The 27,663-nt window shown below is 40.1% G+C and overlaps 3 protein-coding genes across 7 annotated transcripts in view; 1 reads left to right on the top strand and 2 right to left on the bottom strand.

Annotated features, from left to right (window-relative positions):
- Positions 1 to 6,312, bottom strand: part of acvrl1 (activin A receptor like type 1) — a 10,589-nt gene extending 4,277 nt beyond the window's left edge. Inside the window, exons 1-3 of the mRNA XM_026154581.1 lie at positions 5,620 to 6,312; positions 821 to 892; positions 1 to 2 (exon numbers count right to left, since the gene is read on the bottom strand). The exon at positions 1 to 2 is cut by the window's left edge and continues 235 nt beyond it. Coding sequence (XP_026010366.1) covers positions 1 to 2; positions 821 to 890 — 72 coding nt within the window. The 5' untranslated portion in view covers positions 891 to 892; positions 5,620 to 6,312. The remainder of the gene's footprint in view (positions 3 to 820; positions 893 to 5,619) is intronic.
- Positions 6,313 to 9,652: 3,340 nt separating this feature from the next.
- On the bottom strand, positions 9,653 to 21,646 carry ankrd33aa (ankyrin repeat domain 33Aa). Of its 4 annotated transcripts, XM_026153522.1 has the most exons (7): positions 21,595 to 21,646; positions 21,082 to 21,148; positions 15,445 to 16,053; positions 13,567 to 13,884; positions 13,294 to 13,423; positions 13,068 to 13,208; positions 9,653 to 12,064 (listed from the first exon to the last, which is right to left on the bottom strand). In XM_026153522.1, exons 4-7 carry the CDS (start codon positions 13,822 to 13,824, stop codon positions 11,259 to 11,261), a joined length of 1,335 nt encoding a protein of 444 aa, XP_026009307.1. In that variant the 5' UTR covers positions 13,825 to 13,884; positions 15,445 to 16,053; positions 21,082 to 21,148; positions 21,595 to 21,646; the 3' UTR covers positions 9,653 to 11,258. The 4 variants fall into 4 exon arrangements, with proteins under 4 accessions (XP_026009307.1, XP_026009306.1, XP_026009305.1 ...); XM_026153521.1 differs by lacking the exon at positions 21,082 to 21,148 and having other exon boundaries at positions 15,445 to 16,056; positions 21,595 to 21,624; XM_026153520.1 differs by lacking the exons at positions 21,082 to 21,148; positions 21,595 to 21,646 and having other exon boundaries at positions 15,445 to 16,770.
- Positions 21,647 to 21,758: 112 nt separating this feature from the next.
- arhgef25a (Rho guanine nucleotide exchange factor (GEF) 25a) overlaps positions 21,759 to 27,663 on the top strand; it is a 43,582-nt gene continuing 37,677 nt past the window's right edge. For both annotated transcript variants that reach the window (XM_026153518.1, XM_026153517.1), the window contains exons 1-2: positions 21,759 to 21,953; positions 22,880 to 23,018. In XM_026153518.1, coding sequence (XP_026009303.1) covers positions 21,858 to 21,953; positions 22,880 to 23,018 — 235 coding nt within the window. In that variant the 5' untranslated portion in view covers positions 21,759 to 21,857. The remainder of the gene's footprint in view (positions 21,954 to 22,879; positions 23,019 to 27,663) is intronic.

Below are 27,663 nucleotides of genomic sequence, written 5' to 3'. Positions count from 1 at the left end.
GTCTGGAAAATACATGAAATCAGCACTGAAACAAGTTGGAAGATGGGGGGTCATGTAATAACACAAATTACGTCCAGTAAAACAAAGCCAAAAACACATGAAATTCAAGTATTCCATCTTTGTTTTGAAAGAAAATGTAAAAATTCTAAACTCTACCTCCTCAAATATAATTAAGTAAATAGTTGTTATAGAAAGGTCTAAATAAACAGATACTTTTTATATTTTAAATCGTCATATTTTTGAACTATGATACTAAAAAGGACTCAGTGGATGGATAGGGTAACATATAACTTTAAATGTTAAAGTGTAGCATGTGTGCATGAAAAGCCACAAAACACCTTTTGCTATAAATGTGTTATAAAAAACCCAAAACAAGCAGAACTCTGCAGAAACCATAAATAGTTTACGGTGCTGCAAACATTTTTGGAAGCTAAGAGGAAGACAGGCTGTGATATAGCTCAACCAGCCCTGCAGTTGGCATTTGACTACCTTCACCAGGCACCCGTTTATTCTGCCATTTCACATCTGACAGGTATTGCACAGCCTTCTTGTCTCAACTTGCTTTCTGGAAACAACTACTTATGTTTATGACAACCAGCAGACTGAGCCATCCAGTCTATGTGCAGGCTGCAGATGCAAAACAATACCTATGAGGCGCATTCTCAGTGGGTTCTGCAGTGCAATCAGACCCTTCACATTAGTCTAATCTGATTTAGCGTCAGAACCAAAAATACTCTGTAATGCACCTTTAATTGAATGAAACAAAGGGAATGTCCTCACAGTAGTGAAAATTATTTTCTACATCCGACCGCCAACTCACCTCCATGGATGGCAGACGTCCACAAAATAACTCCAGCTATCAACCCTGTGAGCACAGCAGAGCTTCCCATCTCTGAAAAAGCAGGGAAACCAAAATATTACCAAAAATATTACCAGGTAATGTAATTACATACCGGTAATGAAAAAAACAATTGGTGATGTTTAATTATTAGGAGCTGTCTCAAAATCCAAAGGTTTAGGTAAAAAAAAAGTCAGTTGGGTAATTAATATTATGAATTCTGCTTAAATTTGCATACAGTTACTGAACAGCGGCTGAACAGGGGCTAAAGCTCAGACTCTGAGGAGGAAGCAATGAGGTAAAACAAACAGTCAAAGGGCCCAGCCTGTCTGCCTGTGTTGTAATTGCATTGGGTGGGAAAAGGGGTCTTAGGGGAAGCAGGCTGTTCAGAGTGTTTGTGTATGCGTGCTCAGATTATGTGTTGCGCTGTGCTAACCAGGCTCCAAGCCCGCCGACTCCAGGACTGCCCCTGTCGCAGAGTAAATGTTGATGGCTATGCTTCCTGCTATTGAGTGGCCCCACCCGGCTGGCCGGCGAGACTCAGGTCTGCTCATTGTTTAGAGCTGCACTGCTGAGAGTCACGCAATAAGAAGGCATCACATAAAAGTCAGCCTCTCTTGCTCCTCGGACCTCTAACGTTGATAGCAAGGATGAACTTAAACCTGTTAGATTAAACTATTAAAAGTTGCAAAATATGAAATAAACGATGAAATGTGAATTTTAATTTAGAACTCTAGAAACACATTGGGAAATGTTGGAGCAGTGGCATGTTTAGCTCTGTCATATCACCTCCTCTTTTAACAACATGATGTAAGTGTTTTGTTACCGAGGAAACCAATTTTCAGCAAATCAGCAGTTTGAGGTCTCATTTCATAATGTGCTAAACGTTTTCAGTGGGTGACAGAATTGAAGTGCAGTTCATTACCTGGACTCTTTTACTAGAGTGCCATGCTTCAGCTTGTCATAGTATATGTTTATCCAAAATTGGTATGTTGTATATTAAGGTTACAGATGTTCACAGATGTTCAGGTATGTATATTAATAGACAGCATACCATCATGGATGCTAAGGTTTGAACTTTCAAATCAGCCAGTCACATGGCAGCAAATCAGTGCATTTAGGCACATAGTCAAGATGGTCAAGATGACCCGCTAGAATTCTAGTCAAGCATCAGAATGGATGGGGAAGAAAGGTGATTTAAGTGGTTTGAGCGTGACACGGTTGTTGGTGCCTGACTGGCTGGTCTAAGCATTTCAGAAACTGCTGATCTACTAAGATATTCCCACACATCCATTTCTAGTGTTTACAGAGACTGGTCCAAGAAAAGAGAAAATATGGACCCGGTATCTGGGCAAAAATGTCTTCTTGATGCCAGAGGTCAGACAGAAATAGACAGACTGTTTGAAGCCGACAAGACGCAACTGTAACTCAAATAACCACTCGCTACAATCAGTTATGCAAAAGAGCATCTCTGAATGGACAACACATTGGTTTGAAGCAGATGGACAACCGCAGCAGAAGACCACACCAGGTAAAAATTGGACAACAGAAAATGAGAAAAATGCTGTTTGGTCTAATGAGTCTTGATTTCTGCCGTAGCATTCAGGTGGTAGGGTCAGTTACAGAAAGCGTATTTGTTGATCATGTCAATACCGTTCATGACCACAGCGAATCCAGATCCCACAGGATAACGTGCCATGTCACAAAGCTCTGATCATCTCACAGTTACCAGATCTCAGTCAAGGGGATTCCCTCTTGGATGTTGTGATTTGCATCTTGGACATGCAGCAAACAATTCCCCAGCAACTGTGTGATGCTATCGTGTCAATATGGGCCAGAATCTGTGAGCAGTGCTTCCAGAACCTTGTTGAATCGTTGCTACAAAATGCTTAAAGCAGTTCAGAAGGCAAAAGGCAGTCCAATTTGATACTAACAATCAGTAACTTGTTAGTATGGGTGGTGAGTGTATTTGTTTTAAATAAACATGAGATTTAAAAGGTTTCTAACCCAACTCAGCAGATAACGGCAGTCACTCATTCAGTGTTGTTTGCACGAATAATTCTAATAATCAGACTGTTTTCTGTTTCCCTTCTCTTTAATTGATTAAGCATTTACTACTGACTGCTTTCACGTGAGATGTTTATGTAACACGATAAACTGTAGCTACACTAGGAATCACCAAAAGTCAATGTTCAAACTGTGGCACACTCTGCTGTGAGAATTGTAAAAGAAAAGCTCTCAGATTGAAGTCTCAAAGACAAAGCAAGGGTGATTTTGCAGGAGCCACATCACTCAGCATTAGTTCAAGGCTCACTTCAAGTCTTTGGTGTTTAATAACAGGCGCACAGCTCTCCTTTTTTCAACTTTAAGCCTTCACAGCATCTCAAAATTGTAGCTGCAGAAAAATCTAAGTTGCACACACTTGCACATGCTGGCACACTGTGTAAATTACACAGAAGTTATGCTTTAAAAAAGGGGGTTACAGAAAAAAAAAATCTATCCAACTGCACATGTCTCATAGCAGTTAACCGTTGAACTTTGGATGTGTGGCAGCAGAACTTTCACATGTCTGCTAAAAACCACAGATATCCGCTTTTAAATTTGGCACATCAAGCCACATATTTTACAGGATGTAGTCACTTTGGTGATTCCATCAAATCGTGTCAAATGTCACTGATGAGAAACCAGATGGGTAAAAAATAAAGATGAATATTTATATATGCTTGGCTCGCATTTAAGTGCATCTTTCCTTCAATTCTACGGAAGATCTTCTTTAAAGTTTCCTATACTTATCAAAGTGTCAAATCAAACATGAAACTTATGCTAAGTTAAGATATTTCTGTTTCCTATTGGTTAAAAATATCACACTAAAATGATCTTTATACATTCTTTGCATCTAGGGTTCAAGCTCAGTGCACAACAACCCGCTGCACACAGCTCTGGCACACTAAAACCACAAGCTATATTCTACCAAACAGCAAAGCGCACTTCCTGAATCACTCAGACTGAATGTAAACTGTGTTAAATCTGTGGGTCCAGGAGAAGAATAGGATAAACACAACTACTCCTACACAATGTTCTTATTCTCGGTGGACAACTGACAACTGGATATAATTTTACCATGCACTGGGTCCTAATATGAGAGTGCAGTAATCACAACCTCAATCGTGGGCAGCCTAACTTTATACTCCAGCAAACTTCCTCTCTAAGCTCTCTCCTGTTTGTCTCCATTCTGTCCTAAAACTACACAGGGGAAAAGATCCACTGACATCGCTTCCTGTCATCTACAGAGAGACAGATCTCTCATTCCATCACGATGACGGTGTAGTTAAGAGCTGGATTGGGAGGAACAGCAAAGGAGTCTCAAACTTCCTTTCTGCTGGGCCTCGTTTCACCCCCCCCCCCCCCCCCAAAAAAAATGGAGGAAAGTAACTTTAAGCAGAGTTACTGTAAAAGCTTTTATTCTCAGCTTAAACATCACATTCAGTCATTTTAACGTTTAACCTTTGCGTGTAATCCAGTGATTGTCATCAACTGCCAGTAACCTTGGCACCACTGTGCCTTCTTTTCAAGACAAGCTTGGAAGGATTTATGGCTTACTCAGTGCTCCTAACATGCATACCTACAATAGACGTTGGTCAGAGAATGGAAAAGACAAATGAAATATTATTGTACCTCACACATACGGTGCACAGAGAGTGGCCTTTGCTTCTCAAGAAGAAGAAGAAGGGAAAAAAATGCATGAAGATCTTGGTATGAGTGATGCACCCTGAAGAGATCAGCAACAGCACCCACTTGGAAAGAACCTGTGTCACTTTTACAATGAGCTGCAGCCAAAAGACACTTCCTGTGTGTGGATGTGTGTAAATCTTTGTAAGCAAATGTCACATTCTGCACACTTCAAAATGAATGGACTTTTCACCTTAAAAGATTTGTTAGAAAAAAAAGGTCACAAGGCATATGCCAGTAGTTCAGGAAGTACCCACATCCTTATTTGGGTAAAAATAGCCATGCGTGAAGAATAAACCCTGTGTATGAAAGAAAATCTGTGTTTTTAGTAAGTGTGCAAAGATACTATCAGTAAAGCACTCTTTCTTTTTAAGTTTAGGAAGTGGACCGATGTTTTCTATCAATGTTACATTGAAATAAAATTGCAATACAGTGATACAATTAAATGACGTAGGTGGTCAGTGAATGCTGTTTAACTACTTCAAATGGGCCTACGAATGAGATGAATGTTTCTCATATTTATAAGATATAAAACATAGGATATGTTAAATCCTTATGTTTAAAGTATGAAACAACTACAGAGTGACCACTACTTGAGTTTTAGGACTGACACAGATAATAAAATACCACAACAAGCCACATTTGACACGTAACACACGCAGGGCAGGGAAAAGTAAGCACCTCTAAAATCAAGTCTACTAGACCACAATTTTTGCTGTGGGCTATTTAAATTGTGCGTAGTGCTCAGTTACATAGAAATAAATAAAGGTAGTTCACCGTGTCCTGTGCCACAATATAACAGATTAGCTATGATAACAAAAACACGGCGAGTAATAAGAAACAAATACCGCAGTTAAAATCTGTAAATGCTGTTAATTCTGACTTGAAGATCAGGCCATTTGACACCTGTTCACATCTGGAAACACGTGGATTGATGTAAGCCGCTGTCAAAAGGTAACTTTTAATCCGGTGTTACAGTGTTACAGTGTTACAAGATTCATAATAATAGTTCAGTGAACAGAATAAAAAGAAAACAAACCCACGACCATTACCTGTTTCTGCTTGTGTTGTTTTTGTGTTTTTTAACTTGACAGATGTAAACGCCTCACGTCTCCCATATCAAAGACGGCTCCAAGCGCTTCTCATTGGTCCAAGTTTTGTCAACGATAGGTAGAATAAAGCTTTACAATGCCAACAGCTTCATTTTCCCTCCGTCTACACGGCCCTAATGCAGATGTTTCCCCTCACAACTCTCATCCTTCGCCGCTTCGATGACGACTAAACGACGTTTTTGAGAAAAGTACGTCCTTTTTTTCCTTCACCCCTTCACGGCCCCCTCGAATTAAAGTTAAAAATCGTAAATACACACACTTCTTAAAAGAAAAAAAGGAAGAAGGGTGGCAGCGTGGCAGAAGTGAAAATGAAAAGGCAGCTGGTTGAGTCCTGACAGGGGGACAAGCTGTAACTATCTCATCTCGGTCCAAATCTGCGCTGATAAACCGAGAACACAAACCGCCGTCTTTTTGGAACCACACTCCTTCCGCTTTCTGGCTGTTCCCCACCGAGTCCTCTACTTACTCACTAAGTAAGAACACTTTGGGTCTTGTCTGCGTTCCTGATTTAAAGCCAAGATTGCAGATTTTTAAATAGTATACAGTTCTGTCCCACCCCTTATTGTCCCACCGCACAGGGTCTGCTCGGCCTGGAATGTGTTCTCATAGCGGTTTTCCTGTTGCTTGCTAAACCTCTCATTTTCCTTTTCCCCTGTGTCTGCGCCGCACCGAAAGGAATGCGCTTCAAAGGCCCCTCTATGATACAATAATATTATTGCAAGTGAAGCCAAGAAGAAGCTAGCGCTTATTTATCTATTTTATCAGCTGTTAAAAATCAAAATTCTGCTTTTGCAAGAGTTCAGAAGCCACTGCAGGGTTTATCCTAAACTTGAGATCAGACTGTTCTCAATACATTTCATGTAACAGATGTCTGGTGTGTCTGTTTTCTTGCAACAACCAATTCAAAAAACCTTGTCAAAAATGTAAATATCAGGTCCAGCACTTCTTCTGTTGAGCAGTCTGTGAATACTCAATATTTAATGCATGATTTCCTGTCCACCTGGTGGCAGCACAAACAGGCTGTCACTACAACAGCCACACATTAGAAAGTTTTCAAGCTATGCTACTGTCCTGCAACTAGTGTATACATCTATCTTTGAAATATGTAATTTTTATTAAATTTCAGTTTCATTTATATAGCATCAAAGCTACTGTCACCCTAAGCTTTATATTGTAAGGTAAAGGCCATACAACAGTTAGCAATAGCGCCCTACGAGCAAGCACCTGGCGAAAGGCAAAGCTGCTTTTTAACAGGAAGATAGAACCAGGATCAGGAAGGGGCGGTGAGAAGAAATAGAGGGAGATGGGACAAAAGAGACACAAGAAACCCAGCAGCCTGGGCCTATTGCAGTATAACTAAGGGAGGTTTCAGGGTCATGGCGATCCATATGATAAAATGCATTACTCTGTTTTGGTCTCTGCTAATTTCTGACAGAAATATGTGACTCTTTAGCTGCTAAAACATGGTTTGTTATGTACTGTCACCTCACAGCATGGAACAATCAGCTGGCTGAGGCCTCTCTGTGTCACCTTTGCATGTTCTCCTTGTGCCTGCATGGATTACCCTTGATTCCTACTACAGTCGAAAGACAGGTTAATTTTAAACTCATCAGTGATGAGTAAATGTTTTCTTGCATGGTTTCTCTGTGTTAGCTCTGTGTTACACTGTTGGCTTGTCCAGAGTGTATCACCAACGCTTGTATTTGTGATAGGCCCTGACCCCAACATGGATAAACAGTTTAAAAAAGCAAGGCTTTATGAAACTGGTTGTTTTGGCAAAAAAAGAATGCAAAGGGAAAATATGAACATGCTTGATTTTATCATCATTTTTCACTTCTAATTACCACATTGTAATGTTTTTCAGAGAACAATGGCTAGCAAACCTAGCTCGAGATTCAGAGATATGGTGAAAAACATGATTTGACAATGAACAACTAGAGCAGATTGTGGACGAACTCAGTGCTTTCAGGGTTGTTTGGACAATGGGGCACCTTGATCGCTTGAGTGTTGAGAGTTAACAGACATGTTGAACTCTGCATATGCATCTTTATGCGTCATGCAAGTCAAACTTTAAGTAGCAATGAGCAAAACAAATTGTTAATGGAAGGTGACCTTAAGACATATGTTTCCTTTAAGAAATATATCCTGCTTCTCTGGATGTCTAATGTATGTGGTGGGAATTACTGTGTGGGTTACATGTCCACTCAAGCTGGGTACAGCATATTTGTGGTCAGCAGTCATTGTGTGTCTTAAGTGGCAAATACATTGCTGCCAGAGAGGCTGCACTGTGTGACATTACTTCCTTCAACAGCGCCCGAGAGAGATGTCTTCATGTCTGTAATATGAATTCCCCTCCTGGTTCCCAGGCGTCATAATCTCTCCTTTTTGGCTTACGGCAGCAGACACAGCTGGAAGCTCTCACATCAGCTGTCATGTAGAAGAGAGCAAATTGTTCTTTTTGAATTCAGCAGTTATATTTTCTTTCCCACTAATCCCAGAGGTTTGAAGAGCTTGTTTCCTCTGGGATTTTCTTAAAGAGTCTGTTTTTTGAATAATCTAGAGTACAGGAAGTGTTAGTTGATTTAAAAAAAAGAAGCAAATTGTTGATAAAGAAATGACCTTTTTGACTTGCTCATTTATATCTTTGAACAGCCAATAACTTAGCCACAGACAGCATGGTGCACACAACACATAAGCTAAAATGTTGTGTTAACTTTGGTCATAGTTGCCTTTACAGGGTGGTACTGCGTTCTGAGAGTTTTGCTGCTGAACAATCCAAACACCCTGACCCAGTTTATGTGTATAAAGATGTGTGTTTACTGCTTGAGTCTGCATAGACATGGCAAGAGTGTTGTTCTTTCAGTGAACTCTAGAGAGGTACTTATTTTAAGCCTGACCTCAAGTTCCCCTCTGAGGTGGGGAAGTTAGCCACAAACGTGACAATGTTCCGATTTTGTTTTTCTGTTTAGCTGCTAGTTCATTGCTTGCTCAATAATCTTCAAAATGAGTCATATAAAACACAATCAGTTTGTTAGGCATAAGATAAGATTGATTTTATGTTATCACCCATGAAAGCTAATTGTTGTGTAACGATATTGCACAGCGGATTAAAAGATTACAGGTCAGAGTTCAAAAGTCATGCAGTGCCACTGCAGCGAGTGCATCACGGGCTTGCTTAAGAAAATCTATTTAACTTCATTGTGAAAGTGTGATCAAGGTTACGACACGGGGCTCGTCAGTCACATACAGATCAGGCAGGAAAATGTTGCCCTGGCGGTGAGTCCCTTCTATATTTTTCATGAAACAAAACTGCAAGAAGGGGAACGTACCCGTATAAAAGAACTGTTACGAAGGTAACCTTGAATTCTTTTCCTGTTCAAGTACTATGCATCGCCAAATCACCACTATTCCCAGAATTAAATCCCAGTTTGCTTATGGTTCTGGTTTGGAACAAGCTGGCTGCTGACCTCAGGTCAGTTCTAACTCTGTCTACAGTCAAAAACAAACTTAAATCCTTTTTATTCTCACAGGATTGTATTTAATTTCTATTTTATTAAGGCATAGTAGATCAGGGTAGTTTAAAAATATTTTTACGTTAAACATATTGAGTCTCTATGTTTTTAATAATCAACATTACATCAAGCGTGATATGATTTTAACACAGACCTTTTTCACAGTTTCTGAAAGCAAATTGATGATAAAGAGGACATTTTTGACTTGCTCATTAATACTGTTGAATAGCAGGCACAATAGGCCTACATATGTGTTTATCTTTTACGTAAAACACATGTAGTTAAAGTGTAATCAAATCACTGCATAAATTAAATTGCCATTGCCAAATGGTCACTATGTGATGACACCAAACACTAATATTTTGTCAGTAATAAAGACCAACACACAAACCTTTGCAAAGGTCAGTCAGTTTATTCCAAACTTACACACACACACACACACACACACACACACACACACACACACACACACACACACACACGAACACGCAGACACAGTTTCAGTTTTACAGACTTTATAAAGATGTTGAAGACCTGAGCTTTTTGCATCTCTTGTTTTGACTTTAAATGACCCCAGAAATGATTGTCTAAATTTTCACCACAATGTATCTAATTATATATAGTTTTCAGAGAACACAATTAAACATATTTAGCTGTATTTGGGATATTTATTGCAGTTAAATGCATGATTTATTATTTATTATTTTAGTTCGTTTATCTATAAAGAGAATAATTTAAAAAATCCCAAAATTAAGCTATAGTCCACAACAGGTTTCTGTTCTTGAATATGCAGTTTGTTATTCTGATGATAATAATATGCTTATTGTATATTTCCCTGAATAGCAACAGTACTCGTTTTCAAATAATAATCGATGAAACAAACAATATGAAGCAGCAGGCTGAAGATTTCTATTTGCATCCCACTGAGCATTGTTTTCCAGTATGAAAGAAGATGCTTCAGAGATGGCTCTGTTCCTTTTATAGTATCACACTCACATCATTTGCGTGACACAGCAAAACACAAAAAAGAGCAAAAGAATCACAGAAAAGATGACAAATTAAAGGAAAACCTGAACCCTTAGTCCTTGCAGTTACATTTTGCAGGCATGGCTTGGGGTTACTTGTCTCTGTACACATTTGATACTTTTGGAATCTGCAAGGTTGCAGTGACTGCTTTGATTATCAGGGAGAGTCCTTGCAGATGTTCACATATGCCTCCAGTATACCTTTTTAAGAGACATTAATAGTGTATTAAACCTCCACTCAGGGGATGCTGGGTCCTTGTCATGGCTCACTGAGACGCTTAATGGAACTGAACCATAGATAACACACTTGTGCTTTCCATACGGCACAAACTAAAAAACATCTGTAGTAGTTGGTTTGTTGTAATACTGCTACTGCACAAACTGTGCATTCTTCCTTCAAGCAGAAGAGAAAGTAAAATAATAAGAGCAGCTACTTGTTCATGGTTTCTGCAGCTGCCATGCACAAGTCTGTAAGGGAGTATATTTCAGGTCTAAGAGGGGATAGAAATCAGTGTTCCGAGTCATCATAATTATTCCATGATGGAGCATTTCTCACTGATTTTTTCCTTTAATTTGTAGCTTAAATTGTTTTGTTTTTTGTGGTTTTTTTTGGCCTTTCACGGTCTTTGATTAAATGTGACTTTGATACATTCCCTGAAGGCATCTGATCACATACAGTTGGCTATGGGCTATTTGGTTATATTGCAGTGAAATACCACAATGGCACGCTACTGAGAAGTTGTTCATGAAATGAAGATGGGTAAAATCCTTTTATAGAGAAAAATAACACCATCGCAGGTGTGTGCAGTCAGTGTAATTGCATCCTCAAAAAACAATTCACCCTTTCAGACAGGAAACCAGTAAACCACAGTCTCTGGAAAACCAGATTCTATTTGGTTAGCATAATTTTTCAGCTTGTACAAAGATGCTGAAAAAAGCCATCCAGTGCATTTTCCAGATCAAGGTTCACCCATGTGTTTCCCTTGTCAGCTGCTCACTTCAGAACTGTTTTGCTAGAAAGAAAAAAATGGGCGTTTTCACTTCATGGACGTTTGGACCCCTTGGATTTTTTCTGTTCCTCTTTTTCCTTTTCTTGCTTTTTCTTCTCTCTCTTTTTTTCCTCCTTGGCTTCCTTGTACTTCCAGACAGGAGGTTCCAGGTAACCCTTTTGCCTTTTGTTCTTTTTCTCCTTCTTTGGAGTGCGCTCCCCAGATTTTGTAACTTCAATTTTGGGAATGCAGCCTGAGGGGAAGATGCTGTTTCTGTGTGCCATGCTGCGGGGGATGAAGCTTTTCATGCCACCTGTTGGTGAGCTTTGCCTGCGCTCTGAGTCTTGGCAGCAAGAGGTCAGTGATACAGAGGTGGCCGACACAGGTGAAGCTGAAGTGATGGAGCCATTACTGTGAGACACCATGCTCTCCTCCAGTTCCTTGCTGCTGTGCTTGTCAAGCAGTTCCGGTACAGCAAATCGTCGCTTGCCAATCTCTGGGGGGCTGGTGGGACAGAGTGGACGGCAACCAGTAGCTATCAAGGGGCTGTGGATGCTTGTAGTCATCCGCACCATGTGGTCCATGACCCCATTGTCTTGGGGGTCATGTGGGAAGCTGAAACTAAGACTGTCTTTTAAGCGCTGCCTCAGCTTCTGACCTGCTGTTTTGGCTGCAGTGGCCTTTGCCACCAGTAGCTTTAGCTCAGGCCACTCAGGAATGTAGCTTTCACAGAACTGTTCTGCAATAGGACGAGTTTGCAGGCGACGCAGTCTGTTCAGAGTCTCAAACCTTCCTGTCCTAAGAACCCAGTCCTTTAGACCTTTCCCCTGGACGAGGTCGACTGCATTGATATCTGCACCTGCACACCGAGGAGAGAAAACAGTAGAAATGTTGAGTGGGAGGAAATCAACTGCCGTCAACTCAGCGTAACAACACCACCATGTGGTGATTTTTGGAGCACAGGTTATTAGGTAGATGGCAAGCATCAGTATGGTGAGATGGGACAAAAATAGCTGGGAATACTTTTTTTTTAAACTGCATTATTTTTTTATTTTTAAGTTTTACACCTTTTCATATTATATTACAGTAATTAAGTAATAGAAAAACAACGAAATAACAAAAACCTCTGGTGTTTTTCTGCTATTTACACATTTGTTTTTTACAATATAAACCCAAAGAGTCATGCTGAGAGATTTCTTTATTTACTACAGCAACATTTCTTTATGTTGCTTATGTTGCTAAACGTCTTTACACTGACAGAGGGTATACTATAAAAGTAAACAATAAATAAAACTGAAGTAACTGAGGTGATCTGGCCCACCTGAGATCAAACTGGCTGTATGTGGCCCACAGTGTAAGATGAGTTTGACATCCCAGGTTTAACCAATTTCTGGCTGAAGACGCTTAGTCATGTCTACTCAGGAGACTTTGGAAGTCTACTTGGCAAATAATCAAGGCTTTAACTGACCAAATATACACACAGAGATATTTTTGTTGCACACTATGAACACAGATGGATTATAGATTAATGTCTGAAATCATTAAACTTTAAATAGAACGTGGACTGAATTATTACAGAGCTTTCTTAAATGTGTCCCTGCACAGTTCATACAGGACTAATCTCTGTAGTCCAGAAAAAAAAACAGATTAGTTGACAGATCGGATGTCCGGCTTTGCCCTCTATATTACATATATAGGACATTAATAGATTTGTTATACCTATAAGAGTTTAATTGCAATCACACCAAACCAAATCCTCTACATCTGAGGTGTACATCCTGACTCTCCATGTGGGCTTGACATTCGGTCACAGGTGAGGGACATTGTTAGAAGATTTGATGTAGAAAGACATCTAGACGTACCATGCATTAGCAATGCGGAGACACACTCTTCTCTGCCTTGTAGGCCTGCCTTGATGAGAGCTGTGAACCCACGGGGGTCCCTGATCTCAGTGTCCACACAAGGGTAGTAGTTAAGGATATAGTTCAGGATGGTGATGAAGCCTGGATTGAAAAGATTATGTTATGTTAATATTCTATGATCAGCTTAGGAATTGATGTTGAAGTCATCTGATGTCTTCCGATGTACCTGCTTGGGCTGCAATCATGACAGCAGTGTTGCCATCATTGTCTTGATGGTTGATGTCTATTAATGGGCATGTGTGAAGCAAGGCGACGATGTCCACAAAACCCTTGGACACAGCCAACATCAGCCCATTCTGAGGGGAAGAAGATATAAATAAATAGGCCTATTATAGATGCTGAGGTTACCTTTCTTCATTAATTGATTTTAAAAAAAAAAGAAAAAAAGTCATTGTCATAGTACCTGTGTGGAAAAAATGAGAAGTGACATTTATCTCACCCTGCCATTGATGTCTAGCTCCATGACCTCATCTTTTGTGACTCCTCTCTCCATGATGCTGCGCAGGGATGCAGTGTCATTCTTGGCACAGGCCTCGTACAATGTTTTAGCCGGCTCTGTTGATTTTCCGTCCCTTTCATAGATGGGAAGCACGGAGTCGTCTGAAAGCACACTGCCCGAGTCAGAGTCATCCAGGAGGATCTCTGAGTCGTCAGATGGGCCACTGCCCAGGTGTGGGTCGTCATTTGCAGCAGCCATTGGAACCCCCGCTGACTCTGGTCACACCTGGGTGTCAGGCCTGCAGCAGAGATCCCTTATCTTAAACAGAAAAATGTAAATGTTGTTATCATACACACGAAATGAACACAGTTCACACAATTATTTTCTGTAGCCACATATATAGGTTCAGATTGAGCAGACAGGTGTTTGTTGTTGTAGTTAAAGGGGGATAACGTTTTTCAAAAAAAACAATGCATAAACCACGAGCAGCTTAGAGTTCATTTGCAGTAACGTTACCTTCGACAGATGTGCGAAACACTGAAAGCGCTTTTCCGGGTGTACACACATTATGTATGCACACAAAACTGCGTGCACATAGTTTGAAATGTGCCGATGTCTATAATTCGTTTTTCCTTTGCAAAAGCCAAATCCTAACAAGTGCTGCTGTCTCATTCCAGTCTCGTTTTGGCAGGTGTAAGACCTCTTCCCCTCCTTAGACCAGTTCACGTGTGATTGTGAGACGAGCAACACAGACTGGCAGCTTTTAAAGTTAGCATTTTAAATAGATCTGGTGACCTGAAAAGGCCTTGTTTAAAAGGCATGAGGCCTAAAGAGGATGAAGAGCTTTACCTCAGCCCTCCTGTCAAAGTAAGTCTCTGATTTACAACATAGGTAACCTCCCTGTGTAACATGCTGTGTAACATGCTTTGCTGCCAGTTGATTTTTCACTGGCACCACACAACAGAGAAAGACAGTAAATACTTATCACCTTGAAAGCAGTCTCATAATTTAAATATATTTAAGACAACTGAAACGTAAATAATGTGAAGGCACAAATCTACACATAAATAACAGCAACTATAAAACAAGAAATCCTGCAGAGCCGAGGTCGCTCAGTCTGCACAGTGAAGTGAAAGAAGGCATAGGGACACTCAACTGGGATGAAAAAGGCCATATGGTACTGGAAGCAATGGGAGGCCAGTCTAGTGACAGCATGTGTCATGGTGTCTTAACACTGTTATCCTGTGCTTCCATACATCAGCACACTGGCATATCCTGTAGTGTAAAGTTTGTATCTAATGTGTAAATATACTTTCAAGCCACTGAAGACACTATTTCTCAAGACTCAGAAATATGATAGTGTCAGCTAGTTCTAATTCTCTATATTTTAAAGACTGGAAATAACAGAAGAGCTGGCTGTGGTCCTGCATGCACCACAAAACTCACCCATTTTTTCAGCAAATTAGTTTTGCACCTATTGTCAGTCACAGTAATTAGAAGTTATTCCAATTGGTTATCTTTTTAATAAGCTCTTGTTAACGTCCATAAATCCCTTAATCCCACGAGCAAATGCTTGTATTTCAGCACTCTGTCATGCACAGTTCCCACACAAGTCTTTTCTCTCTCTTCCTCATTCTGCACAAACATAAAATGCCCTGACTTTAGTGTTGATGTGTAGGCCACTGTGGCCTCCACTTCCTGTTGAGCAACACCTTGCAATCTGGCCAGACATCTTACTCTGAATTCTAAATGTCAGCTGTCTTTTTTGCCTTTTAACGGTGGAATAAAGATGATTAAAAAGGGAATGTTCATAAAAACTAAAGCAAAAACAACACATGTCAGAACAAATATTACTAAAAATAATAACACAGCTCTCACCTGAAAGCAGTTCAGCCATGAGTTAGTCCTCTTCTTTTTTTTCTCCTCTGGTTTCTTACTTCCTCTTGACAGTTAAACCATCCTGGACTTCCACGCTTCTCGCTGGCGCTTAGTAGAACCTGGTTAAGGCTAAGTTTCCCAAAACTGACTGCAGCTCCAGATTTTCCCCTCCCTCCATTTCTACTAGTGCCCAGTAAGGTTGCCTCATCAGCCAGGTCCCAACATAGACTCTGCTGTCCTAAGTCAGCCAACGTGCTCTCTTCCTCTCATCCTGATTACAGAAGATTTAAGGATTAAGAGAAGGAAACAGACAGCGGCCAAACTTGCTCCCCTTACAGTCTTTTGAGTTGGTCTGCTTCTCTTTCTTCTCTCTTTTACTTCTCTCTGATCTCTCAGATCTCTCAGCTGCCCATCTGCAGCTTTCTGCTGCCCGTCTGTTGTGTCAGGGCAAACCCCTCAAACTGTCCAAAAAAAGTCCTGTGACTGAATCATAGAAGCTGTTGCTCCCAAATCTGCTCTCTGCTGCTGAGGACCCCCTGCCTGAATAATTCCAGTGAGTCTGCCTAATGCAAGGCAGAGTCTCGGGTCTGTTTTGGAATGGAAATCCATCTGCTGGGACAACAAACTAACACTTATGGGGGAAAAACAATGGCACACAAGATGAAGTTATTGTGCATTGGCACAGACACTGTGGAAGTGAGTGTAAGCACCTGGTTTGAAAATGCCCAGTCCTTACATTATGAGGCATGAACAGTTAATACATTTTGTTCAGGAGGAAGTGCTTGCATAAGTTATATTTCATTATCCACAAACTTCATCTGTAGGTATTTAATTATCATATTAACATGATTATTTAAGCAAGTCTGATACTGAATCCAATATTATAACGGAAATAAATTAGGTTAACTTTTTAGCATTGTTGGTTTAGTAATGTCCCGTTTGAACCGTGACCACAGCCTTTCTGCTCACAGTGTCGAATCTCATATGTGGATGGGAATATCCTGTTAACAGGTGTATTCACAGCATCAGTGTTACAGTTACGTGGGTCCAAATGTGCATGTAAACAGATTAACCCTTATATTAAATTAGAGTAGGGCCAAGCCTTCACTTCAAGCATATGATTGTTGGCCTGTGTTATGTGACAGCACCTCTTGTTCAGAGGGGTTGCTGACTGCCCTCTTCTGATGAAACTTGGAAATGGACAGCCTGGACATGAGTACAGTTTGTGTGGTGGCATTCAGCAAGATAAAAAATAACATGATTCCTCACTGTAGGCCTTAGCTACTACACTTCCAAATGAAATCTACAAACTTTTAACAAGGCATGCAGACAATTTAGGCTTAATTTAAACAAATTATAATCACTAAATGCTCCTGCATTATTAAAGATCAACATTATTTCAAGTAGCAGATATCATTGCAGAGCCCAGTCATAACTGAGTAAAGCTGTTATAATAAAGGTTGGACATTCATTCAAAAGCTGCTTGATCCTGAGAATTATAGATGGTTATCTGCTTTCAAGAGTTAACAAACAAGCATGTTGATAACAGCCAGCTGAAGCTGACACACCTCCAACATCATAATCCCAAGAAATCCCATCAAATGTCCCACTGACAAGCCCTTATCCGAAGACACCTCTTTGGCTTTAAAGCATCAGATTGGACCTATAGTGTCACAGTAACCTTAACCGTCACTGAAAAGGTTCTATGTTTAGACACAAGACCCTGAGGTAGGTCTGATATGAAACACAGGAAGAGTAGAAAAGGGCATGCCTGTGGGGGGAAGATTATAGCTTCTGGGAGCAAAGCAGAAATAAAATTGACAGGAAATAATACAGAGGAAAAGGAAGTCTGTTTGGCATGACAGGGTGGGGTAGTGATTGAGGGTGTACTTTGGATGTTTTCCGTTTTTCTTTAAGATCTACAAAAAAAGGCCAATCAAGTTTACCAGATGAGGGCAGCATAGCACATTTAGCAACCTCTAAGTCATTTTCTCAAAGAAAATCAGTTGTGAATGAGATTTAGAAGTTTAAGTACATTTTGTTCTGATTCCCACCTCTTGATAGTACTCAGACTTTCCTTTTAGGGTCGGGGTTATTTTCTTTCTATTCTGCAAATTCCTGACAGAGTCATTTACTCATCACTGTGAAAGGCAGCCCAACCTCTCCCCAGACACCACATTACCCAGCACAAATCAGCGGTGGAGCAAAAGAAAGAGGCTTGGGACAAAGTGGACTAAGTTTAGCCAAATTAGTGACTGATTCTAACAACAGCAATGTGCTTAGCTAATATTAGACTGTTGGCAGTCAGTGCAGGACCGTGCATCTGCTATATTAATTCCATTTATCTGCTAAAGACAGAACCACCTCTAATGCTATTTGCCTTAAAGCACGTACAATCCTCCAGCATCCAGGAAATAGTTAAACATATTTTAAACATATATTTAGATCATGTTATTACAAATGGGAAGATAAGGTGTGGTGGAGTTGCTTTAATTGATGAGTAAGTAAATACATTTTGCATTGACAGAGAGGATTTGTTCAGGGATGTGGGATTCAGACAAGAAATGAAGCTTCATATGGACAGCATCATGGTTGGGAAAAATTAAGGAAATAGGGCAAAATAAAATTATGAAAATATTCCCCCTCCCTGTCGTTGGAATTATATATATATATTTGAAAAGATCTTTTAATGAAATAAAAAGAACAAATATATGTTTGATGGACACATCTGGGTGTGTAGTGTAATATGCTTGTTATTTAGATGCCTTTGGATGTGATGGTATAATTTCTTACTTACGTGATATAGAAAAGCATTGCATCCATGTGATAGGGCGATACGTGGGGTACACTCTGGACAGTTGAGAAGTCAGTTGCGAGACTAACTCAGAGAGACAGACCACCATTTACACTCATATTCACTATAGAATACCAGTTTATGAAAATGCTAAAAAATGGTTATTAGAGTCTGTTATTAAATAAAAAGTCATTGCCAGGCAACTGTGGCTTAGCCCTAAGCAGTTGCTGATGTGTTCATAGTTGGTGAGGGAAGGGAAAATTTTGAGAGATGTTTTTTTATGTGCTCTTTACACAGCCTGTCAGTTTCCTTGAGTTTCTCACACACATTCCTGAGATTTACTCAACTAAGCCCCAATGGTGATGATGTACTCGTGCAATAAAAAATACCAGCATGGCACATAAACCAAACCAGAATGTCAATGACATAATAGCTCATCCAGCTCACGATCCATCACGATTCATGGCTAATCCCCTGTGAAACAACAAATATGACCTTGACCTTGAGCACAGTTTGAGCCATTAGGTGATCATTTTGCGTTGTGTAAGTTTGACCAGTACTTTAGGAGGAGTAGTGATTCTTGTGAATTATAGGCAAGTTTACAGATGAACAGATGCTTTTCTGGTAACTTTCAGTTTGAGACAGACACAATGTTTTTTTTTTCTATTTTAATAAAGTTCACAACCAGGTTAGGTATGAGCCATGTATCAGCAAACAATTGTCCAACCTGTTGTTGGTGTAACATTACCAATGTTTCAACTCTAACCAGACAGCAGGGTAAGCTATGGCTGTGAGAGTCAGCCAACATGTAATACACCAGGGATCTGAGACGAAAGGAGGTAAACAAGCATCGGTGTTTGCTAGCTCATTCTGCTGGGACATATTCTTAGCGTATTTTTATTGTGTAATTTTGTGTATTACAGAATGCAATAAGAACATACTGCAGGGATTAATTGGTTTCTCTAACTTTAATCTGAATTATACATTCAGAATAGAGGAATTCATTAAACATTAAAAAGGCACACTAAAATGAGGGGAAGACAATAGAGATGTCTTCCCCTCATGAAACATTTATGCTGCGAAGACCTTTAAAGCTGTCTGTCATGGTGGAACCATGGTCACCTTTGGCCTTGACTATATATGACAAAAACAGGAACACAAGCAGCGCTCTGGCTTAGGAAAGGTAAAAACTCTGAGACATGGATGTTACTTGATATAAAAGCTGAGACTGGTGTATAAAAAAAGAGTTTGGGCCTGGGTGGGTTTCCAGGTGATTAAAAGGTACCTATCTGTTTCATCAGATTAAACTGACACCTAAACCAAGAATTATTCTTTAGATGAGTAGCTGCTATTTTCAGGTTTGGTTATACAACCTTTGAGAGTTTGTGCTTGAGCAGAAAAAAAGTGGAAAAAAGACAAGAACATTAAGAATATAATGCTTTTTATCCAGGCAAGCTGTCTTTAGGACTTTTTATTTTTTAGATAATTTTCGGTCTGTCTGCATTTAGTTGCACAAAATCAAGATCCAGTTTCAAATAGTTGTTTCATTGACCAAGCTGTTCTTTAAACAGAGGTGTACAAGTCAGCATTACATTACTGTTTGCCCCTTGACCTGCTAAATGAGTCAATCAAACAAAGTCATGCAGCTGCAATCCCAGCTGAAAAAGGCTGGTGTCAATACCCGTCCACATAGCTGAACAGATACCCTTCTATGCTATCAGTGCTATCTTATGGAGAATCCACACAGACACGTCAGACACTGTTCTTTCCTCTCATTCCCTTTGAATGAGGTTACATCATCTGTTGATGTACTAAATTATGGATGCTTTACTTGGCTTGTTCTGTTTGCACTAAAATGTTGAGACACCACCCAATCAAAATGTGCCAATACTGCTACTAGCCAATCAGATAGGTTATTAATCAGTTGTTAAAAATACATTTAAAGAGCAGGGGCATTGCTTTTGCAGTTTGAGACGTCCAAATAAAGAAAAACATCTACATGAAAAAAGTTTAGCTTAGCTCATGCTAACTAACAAAACTGTGTTAGCTTGACTTGTGAGTGATTAGTTATTGTTGCTATAACAAACTGGACAAGATATTCCCCAAACTGTTCAGCACTGAAGCAAAACATGTGTATCCTCCCAGCTGCCTGCAGTTGCTGCACATCTGTGAGCCGCTTTGCAACCCACTTCCACCCTAGCTCCTCTTTGTCGCACTCTATTTGATTTATTCAGTCTGATAGAAATATCAACATCAATCACGGCCATTGGTAGTGACACTTGCTCTTTTCTGTATCAGTCCTTTCTCCCTGTCAAACCACCATAAATAAAGTATTTCATTTGGAAATATTATTCCTCTTTTGACAGAAATGATTGTTTATGAACTCTGACCTAAATAACACTAGCTTACATGCTAGCACACTAAACTTGACATTCTTTGTAGCAGTAATGTAAGTCAGGTTCTAAAAATTAAATATAGATCGCTAGAAGCACAGGGAGTACAATACGTGTGTTTTTCTTGGAGGAACACAGCGACTGCTGCAGTGAAAATCTAAGACTGATAGACACTAAAGATAGAATCGCATGGCATTTGAACCTGAAAGTTTGATTAAATATGCTAGTGTTCTCCAATAAAAGTTAAGAATTTGAAAGACAGACACACTTCTTTATGACAATGTCTCTCTACTTGGTCAGCAGTGTCAAAATGTAAATAATGTTGCAAGTCTTCTGATTTTAACAGCTTAAATAATGAGCATCTAAGCAGTTGAATAAATAAAGTAAGATAAATGTGGAAATGGCGACAGTGTCTCAAATAGTTGAGCTTCGTGGACTGTGTTTTCATACCTTATTTGGGGCTGCCCCACCGCTCAAGGGTTCGCACAGTCTATGTGTCACTGCCTTGGGCTTGAGACTTGGGCAAAAATCAAGAGAGTGTGGAGTTTTACAGGAGTTCAATGAAAGATCAGATTGAAATACTTTGAGCTTAAAAAAAACTACAGGTGCTAACCAAGGAAACAAGGAAAGACAGAAGAGAAACAATGATGAAAGGGGTGAGGTTTGGGGGAGGGGGAGGTGATATTGTATAGCCAATGAAGAACAAGAAAGGAGGATTTCAGGGAGGGTGGTGTGCTCAGCCACTGCGCTCCATTTCAGCATTCAGAAAACATACAAGAAGGCCAACTTCACACTGTCAAACCTCATGATTTAGAAGAACCACAAAGAAGAAGACTGTGGACTTTACAAAAACCTCAGAAGGAGGCTGAAGAAGAAGAAAAATCTGTCTGTTTTTCAGGTTCCTGACAAAACAGTGCAGACTATCAGAGAAGGAAGCTGCACAGACACTTGCAGCCATCTCACCTGTGCGTCCTGGACGTGCTGAGGCTCCTGACCAAGTGCACGCTCCCACACAGACACGAGCCCTCCTCCTGCTCCTCCTTGATCTATTCTTGCGCATGAGGTTTCCTGTGTGTCATGGTAGAAAGAGGTGGGCTCAGCTCCAAACTGCAGCACAGTGCACAGTGAAGGGGCAGAAAACAAGAGCACAGGACAGACACGGGACACGAAGATTGCATCAGAATCAGAGACCAAGCTTGTAGAGTTTTTGTGTGGTGTTCAGGAGAATGAAAGCTCTGCAGAAAAATCAGGGACGCACTGACCAGATGTTAGGAGCCATGGCTGATGTGCTTACTTCCGTGGCCATGCCCAATCAACAGTGGGTGAGTTGTGACTGCTGCCCAGCTGGCTCACTTGAAATCTGTTTGGATATATACTGTCTGTTTATATGAAAGAATAATGCCTTAAATTCAAACTGAACGCACACATGGAGGTGTTTTTCAGGGTTCGTAGAGCACAACATATCCACAAATCCACATTGTACATGCCAAGTTTTTGTGGTTGTGTTTTTTGTTGCTTTTGTTGCTTTGTTGTTCATCGCTATAACCTTTTCATCAACCTAAAATGATCAAGATATAGTGGATAGGAAGAGGAGAGAGTGAGGGGTATGGAAAGTTTGCAAGTCTCCGTTCAGTGCTTTGGAGGAATCTTGGATGTTTCAGTGGAACAGGAAGCTCAGTAGTGTTGATTAAAACATCGAACCATAAACAAAGTCATGCAGGTCTAATGCCTCATTGCAGCCCTGCAAATGTATTCTCCTCCCCCCTTTCTCTTTTTTTTCTCTGCCTGTCCTCTCTTCTGTAGGACAAATTCTGATTTGACAGAAAGAAAAAAGAAAAAAGAAGTTGGAGGGTACCACAGTGACCAGTGAATTCCTTTTTGAAGTTCTGTTTCTCTTAAAAAAATGTTTATCTTGACAGATTATTTCCTTTCCGGCAGATATAGGACATAGCCATAACAGTGAATCTAATCTCCCTCCATCCCTGGACTTAAAGACAGTTTCAAACCTATTTCTGAGAAACGGTTCTCATCCAAGCTCTGTGGCAAAACTAGGGCTTCATTTCCATCACATTCTTGTTCAGTGTGTAATGGAGAAAAGGATGAAAAAGATGCAGGAAACTGGAAAAAAATCAGCCACTGGGATAATGTTCTGTGGTTATGTGACCATAAGTACTCTATACAATCTTGCAGTCACTTCCTCCTTGAGTGCAGGGCTCCACTGCTGACAAATGCATCTCTCTGTGTATAGCTCTCAGAAGGAGGTGAGGTAGACCTCCCATCATGCGAGGAGGAAAAGGGGCCTGTCCAGGGTCAGTGGGAGCCAGAGGGCCTGGACTGGGAGCAGCAGGCCTGTACTACAGAAAATTCAGACCAGAGAGAAAGAACAGGTAAGACCTGAAAGTGCTGCACCGAGTGACCCTAGACCAAACCAGTCAGAGCTTAGAGGCTCACCGAAACGCAAACTTCCAGCTATGAAACATCTCAGATTTCTGTGAAGTAACGTTTAAGAAACCTTCCTTGTGCACTCCTCAGTCTTTTTTTCTTTTTATGATAAGGTTCATGTGAGCCACTAGCTACTGCCTGTGTTTTTGCTCGAGGTTCACCCTGTTCTTGAATGTTAGCCATCAAAACAGGCCTGGGTCCCATCTGCCATATCTGATGGTGGTCATTAGGCAGTAATAAGCTCAGGAAAGGTATCAGATTGGAGTCACCTGAATGTTGGTGGTTTGCTCTTATTAAACTCCACCCTCTATATCCTCTATTAGCACTGATAACCTTAAATTGCTTTGCTGTAATGTACCATATATGAGTTCGTGAGACAGAAAAAGACTTCTTGTGTGCATGCATATACACAAGCAATACTTTCCAGATGGGGCAAGAAAACATGCTCCACTGCCTGCCCTCCCCTTCTGCCCCATCACTGTTGGTTGAACTTATTTTGATTTTTCTGTGAAAGGCTTGCGTGCGTTGCCATTTTACTTGAGTGGAATGGAACAAAAGGAGCTTTGTTGCTGGATCTGGGTTTGGGTTAGAGGGAGTGTGTGTGTATATATTGGAGGTTTGGTGGTGTGTACCATGTGGCCAGACCACTAACTGTTGTGCAGAGCAGTATATGGCTTACAGAAGGGGTGTGAGTGAGGCCAGAGGAAGCTGTCAGCGATGCTTATCTGTAACGGTCTTACTCAGACAGGGAATGCTATTGAAGTCGATGCAGCCAGAAATTCTTTTTGGTCGGGGCTCAGAATAGCGGAGCGAAAAAAAAAAGAAAAAGTAAAGAAATGCATTATTCAGGGCCATGTAGAATGATGATGACCGAAAAGGAGATTGTTTATTTCAGCTCCAGACAAGCTCGATTGTTTTTGTGCAGCCCATTTTCCTCTAGATGGAAAATTGGATGGAAAATTAATGAAACACAAGGAAAAAACATCTGAACCAAAACGCCAGACAGACTTCGTCTTAGCCCAGAGAAGGTTTGGCAATACACGTTGTCACTTATTTGAAACATTACGTTTACGTGAATATAATTATACTCGGCTGTAACATGTAAATGAACAAATGTAATTTTCTCACTTTGTGATTTTCGATATCACACTGAATGCTGCTTTATTTTATTTCATTAAGTTGGGGCAGCTTTGTTATTTTGAGGTCTTACCGCAGTATCTTTCTACTTACCTAATATTTATTTTTGTCTGTGTCAGTTATTTTTTGTTGGAGCTGGCAGTACAGAGCCCATGAAATCACAAAGCGTTTACCTTTTTATGGCCTTGACACAAAGCCACATTCATTACTAATAATTTTCTTAAAATGCAATTTAGCAAACTTGGTAACCTCGAAGATAAATACAAATTTTACTTAACATTTTTGTATTATCGTTAAAAACATCAGAAATGTTCAATCTTTATTTATCAGTTGAGAAAAATGAATCAGGTAATTCATCAACGTTATCACTTGAAAGGGTGCTACATAATTCGATTTTTATCCTCAAGATTTTCCATAATTTCTGACCTTCTAAATGTAGGACAGAGGAAAGACGATAGGCCCTTGCTTTCTTCAAAGACATGGTTCGTTGGCTCATAAGGGCCATCTGTTATGTGTTAGAAACGAGATGCCTGCTAGTGGCTTCCCAGGAATCACAGGCCAGTGCCAGCATCCACAAATTCAGATTCCCCCTTTTTTTTATACAATTCTTAAACATTCCTGTTTTTCTCATTTCCGTGAATTTAGTGACTTTCTTTTTTCCCTCATTTCACCTCGTCGTGTTTGTTTTTCACCAGTTCAAAGCTATATTTGAGTTTGAATTACATTTTTAAAATTTTGTTTTGAAACAAGGCTGTGTCCACAGCATTGTTATTTTAACCCTGACCTCTCCTTCAGAGCTAGATGTTAGGATTTTGACCTGTACATCTGTCTGTCTGATGAAAAGGGGGCTTCTATAAAGTCAGCTTTACTGTGATATCATAGCATTCTGTTAAAAATATAATTTTTTTCCTTTATTTAACACCATAACTCTGAAACAGAAGGGAAGATTGCAACTTGGCTGATTAACTATAATCAGATTTTTTTTCACAGACGTATAATTCACATCTTTACTCTTGCCAGATAATACAAATATTTCCTTTATTTAAAACACTGATTTCTGATGGAGAGCTGTAAGTGTGTCCATGCACTCTGGGTTTTATAGTTTTGTCCTTTTTTGAGGTAAGATCAAATCTTCACTGAACCAGTAATACAAAGTGCTAAATTTTACCTATAAATGTCTACAAGAAAAGCTCACGTGTACACAACACACCTTGTGTGTCATCATATGTGTCATCAGTGTTGAGGAAGAGCAAGATTTTCAATTGAATTGTGCTAAAAAGCAAAACCATGAAACACATAAGAATTCCTAATGTGTAAAACCAGAGACCAAAACAAAAGAATGGAGAGAAATTCTTTTTTAGTCATCTTAGTTTAGCACAGTGCACCTCACTGGTTCTCAAATTAAACCATTCATATTTTTCCATAAGTTATTATGAGGAGAAATGTGCGGGAAATCCATGGTTTTGTCCATATCTGGTTTTGAGAGAGGCTGGGAGAGTGTGCCATTCAAGGAGTGCTGATCCCCAAGGACCTTGGAACTGAACTGTGTGCGAATGACCTTAAATGGGCAGAGATCAACCTGAAGCTGCATCGTATTGTATAGAGCCCAGAGATCGGAGAGATTAGCATTACTTCACATAAGTCAATGACATAATTATTCCTGTTTATTTATAACAAGTCCAGAGTTTTGCCCAGAAGAGATGCATAAGTATAATTTCAATGTATCTCTCATTAATAGAATAAATATAAGTTTAATTGGCAAACTAAAGCCACCTCACCAACACAATTAGTTATACATCTTATGTATACAACCTTCATGTGCAATCTAAAATAGCTTTTGTTATACACTGTATCAGAAATACTACACTCTCCCAGGTTCTATGTAATGACTAAATGTTACCGTGATTTGTTTTTGCACCTAATCCTCTGGTATTTGTTTCAGTTCTTGTAGGAATGATGTTACCTGAACTGTCAGCACTGTCTTCCTGTGAAATAGTGGTGACTGACAGGTATATTATGGAGACATCTATTTCTTGAATTCACAACATCCATCAGCTCACTAAGCTTGCTGTTGCTAAACTAAATATGTTTTGGCCACTTGGGGGCAGTGGAAAAAAATGTGAACACAGCAGCAACATACAGAAAGTTTTTTTTTAACAGTATTTTGGTGATTTTTAAGTGACCCCGAACTGAATAAGTGCATAAGGTGGATATATTTAAATATTTATATTTTAATATTAGGATATAGAAGTATTTCATTCAGGCTGAACTCTTACTGTAGCAGGGGCACCTTTTGATATTTTTTTTCCAGCAGATAATCCCTTGGGTTTGCATTTGTTTAATTAACTTTTTATCCTTTGGGGGGCGTTTTAGATCATACTTAAGCCCCAAACTCAGTCACCAGCAGTCTCAGTGGTAGCATGCTGCTTTTAGAGCAAGGTTTACACTTCAGCTCCAAGGAGATAAAGGCAGAGAGCGATGCTGTGGGTCAGGTGAAGCTGGAAAACTCCAACCTGAAAGCTGGATAGATTTCTGGAAAAATAAGAGCTGGATGGGAAAGGGAGTATATGTTTGTGTAAAGGCAGATCTTTTGCTGTATGTGTGTGAATATTGTGAGACATGGACCTCCTGTCTGTGCAGCCTAGTGCAGAACTGCTGCCTGAGAGCAGCTCTGCTCGATGAGGTACAACAATGGGAGGTACTTAGTGGTACTAGTGAAGTGCACACACACACATGCATGTACAGACAGAGAGAGGCACACCCGTCTGCCTCCCCAGTGTATGCTAGCAGTGTGTAGTTTAGTCTAATTGGACAAAAACAGCATCTCTTTGCAGGGCAGATGAGTTACGAACAGGACAGTTACTTCACAACTTCTGCTCCATGACATCAGCCAAAACAGCCCCAAACCTCCCCCTCATAGTGGCTTGTCCAAAATGCCAGTTTCCCTTAATTGGCACTCAGAAATAGCGAGAGCTTAGGAATAGGGAGGAAAAAATAGAGAGGAAGTAAAGGAGAAAGGGGAAGGAAAAATTGGTATAAAAGTGAAATGCAGTGAGCATATTTTGGCAGGATTTTAGCAGAGTGATGGGGCGAAGAAAGACTAATGTCAGTGGGGGGTTGGGGGACACATTGTGAATAAGCAACTGCGTATCTGCTGAACTGAGACTTGCTGTATCTATTAGCATGCATGTTTATATCACATGAATTTTCTGTATTTTGCTGTTATTTCTGTAATTTATTGCCACACATTATGAAGGTTTTTACCTCAGCAGGGCGTACAGTGTTTGCAATATATGCATCCCAAGAGTGGCACATGAAATGAGCAGGAAATGTTGTGTATGAGCTGATTTACAACACATTCATAAATCACACTTGATATTCCACTTTGAGCACACACTCTGAAATGCGGCTCACTCTCTCTTTCAGTGGAAACATAATACTCTCTTCCCTGCT

The sequence above is a fragment of the Astatotilapia calliptera genome, chromosome 20 (genome assembly GCF_900246225.1).
Source record: "Astatotilapia calliptera chromosome 20, fAstCal1.2, whole genome shotgun sequence".
Taxonomy (NCBI): domain Eukaryota; kingdom Metazoa; phylum Chordata; class Actinopteri; order Cichliformes; family Cichlidae; genus Astatotilapia; species Astatotilapia calliptera.
This window is presented reverse-complemented; position numbering and strand designations above follow the sequence as displayed.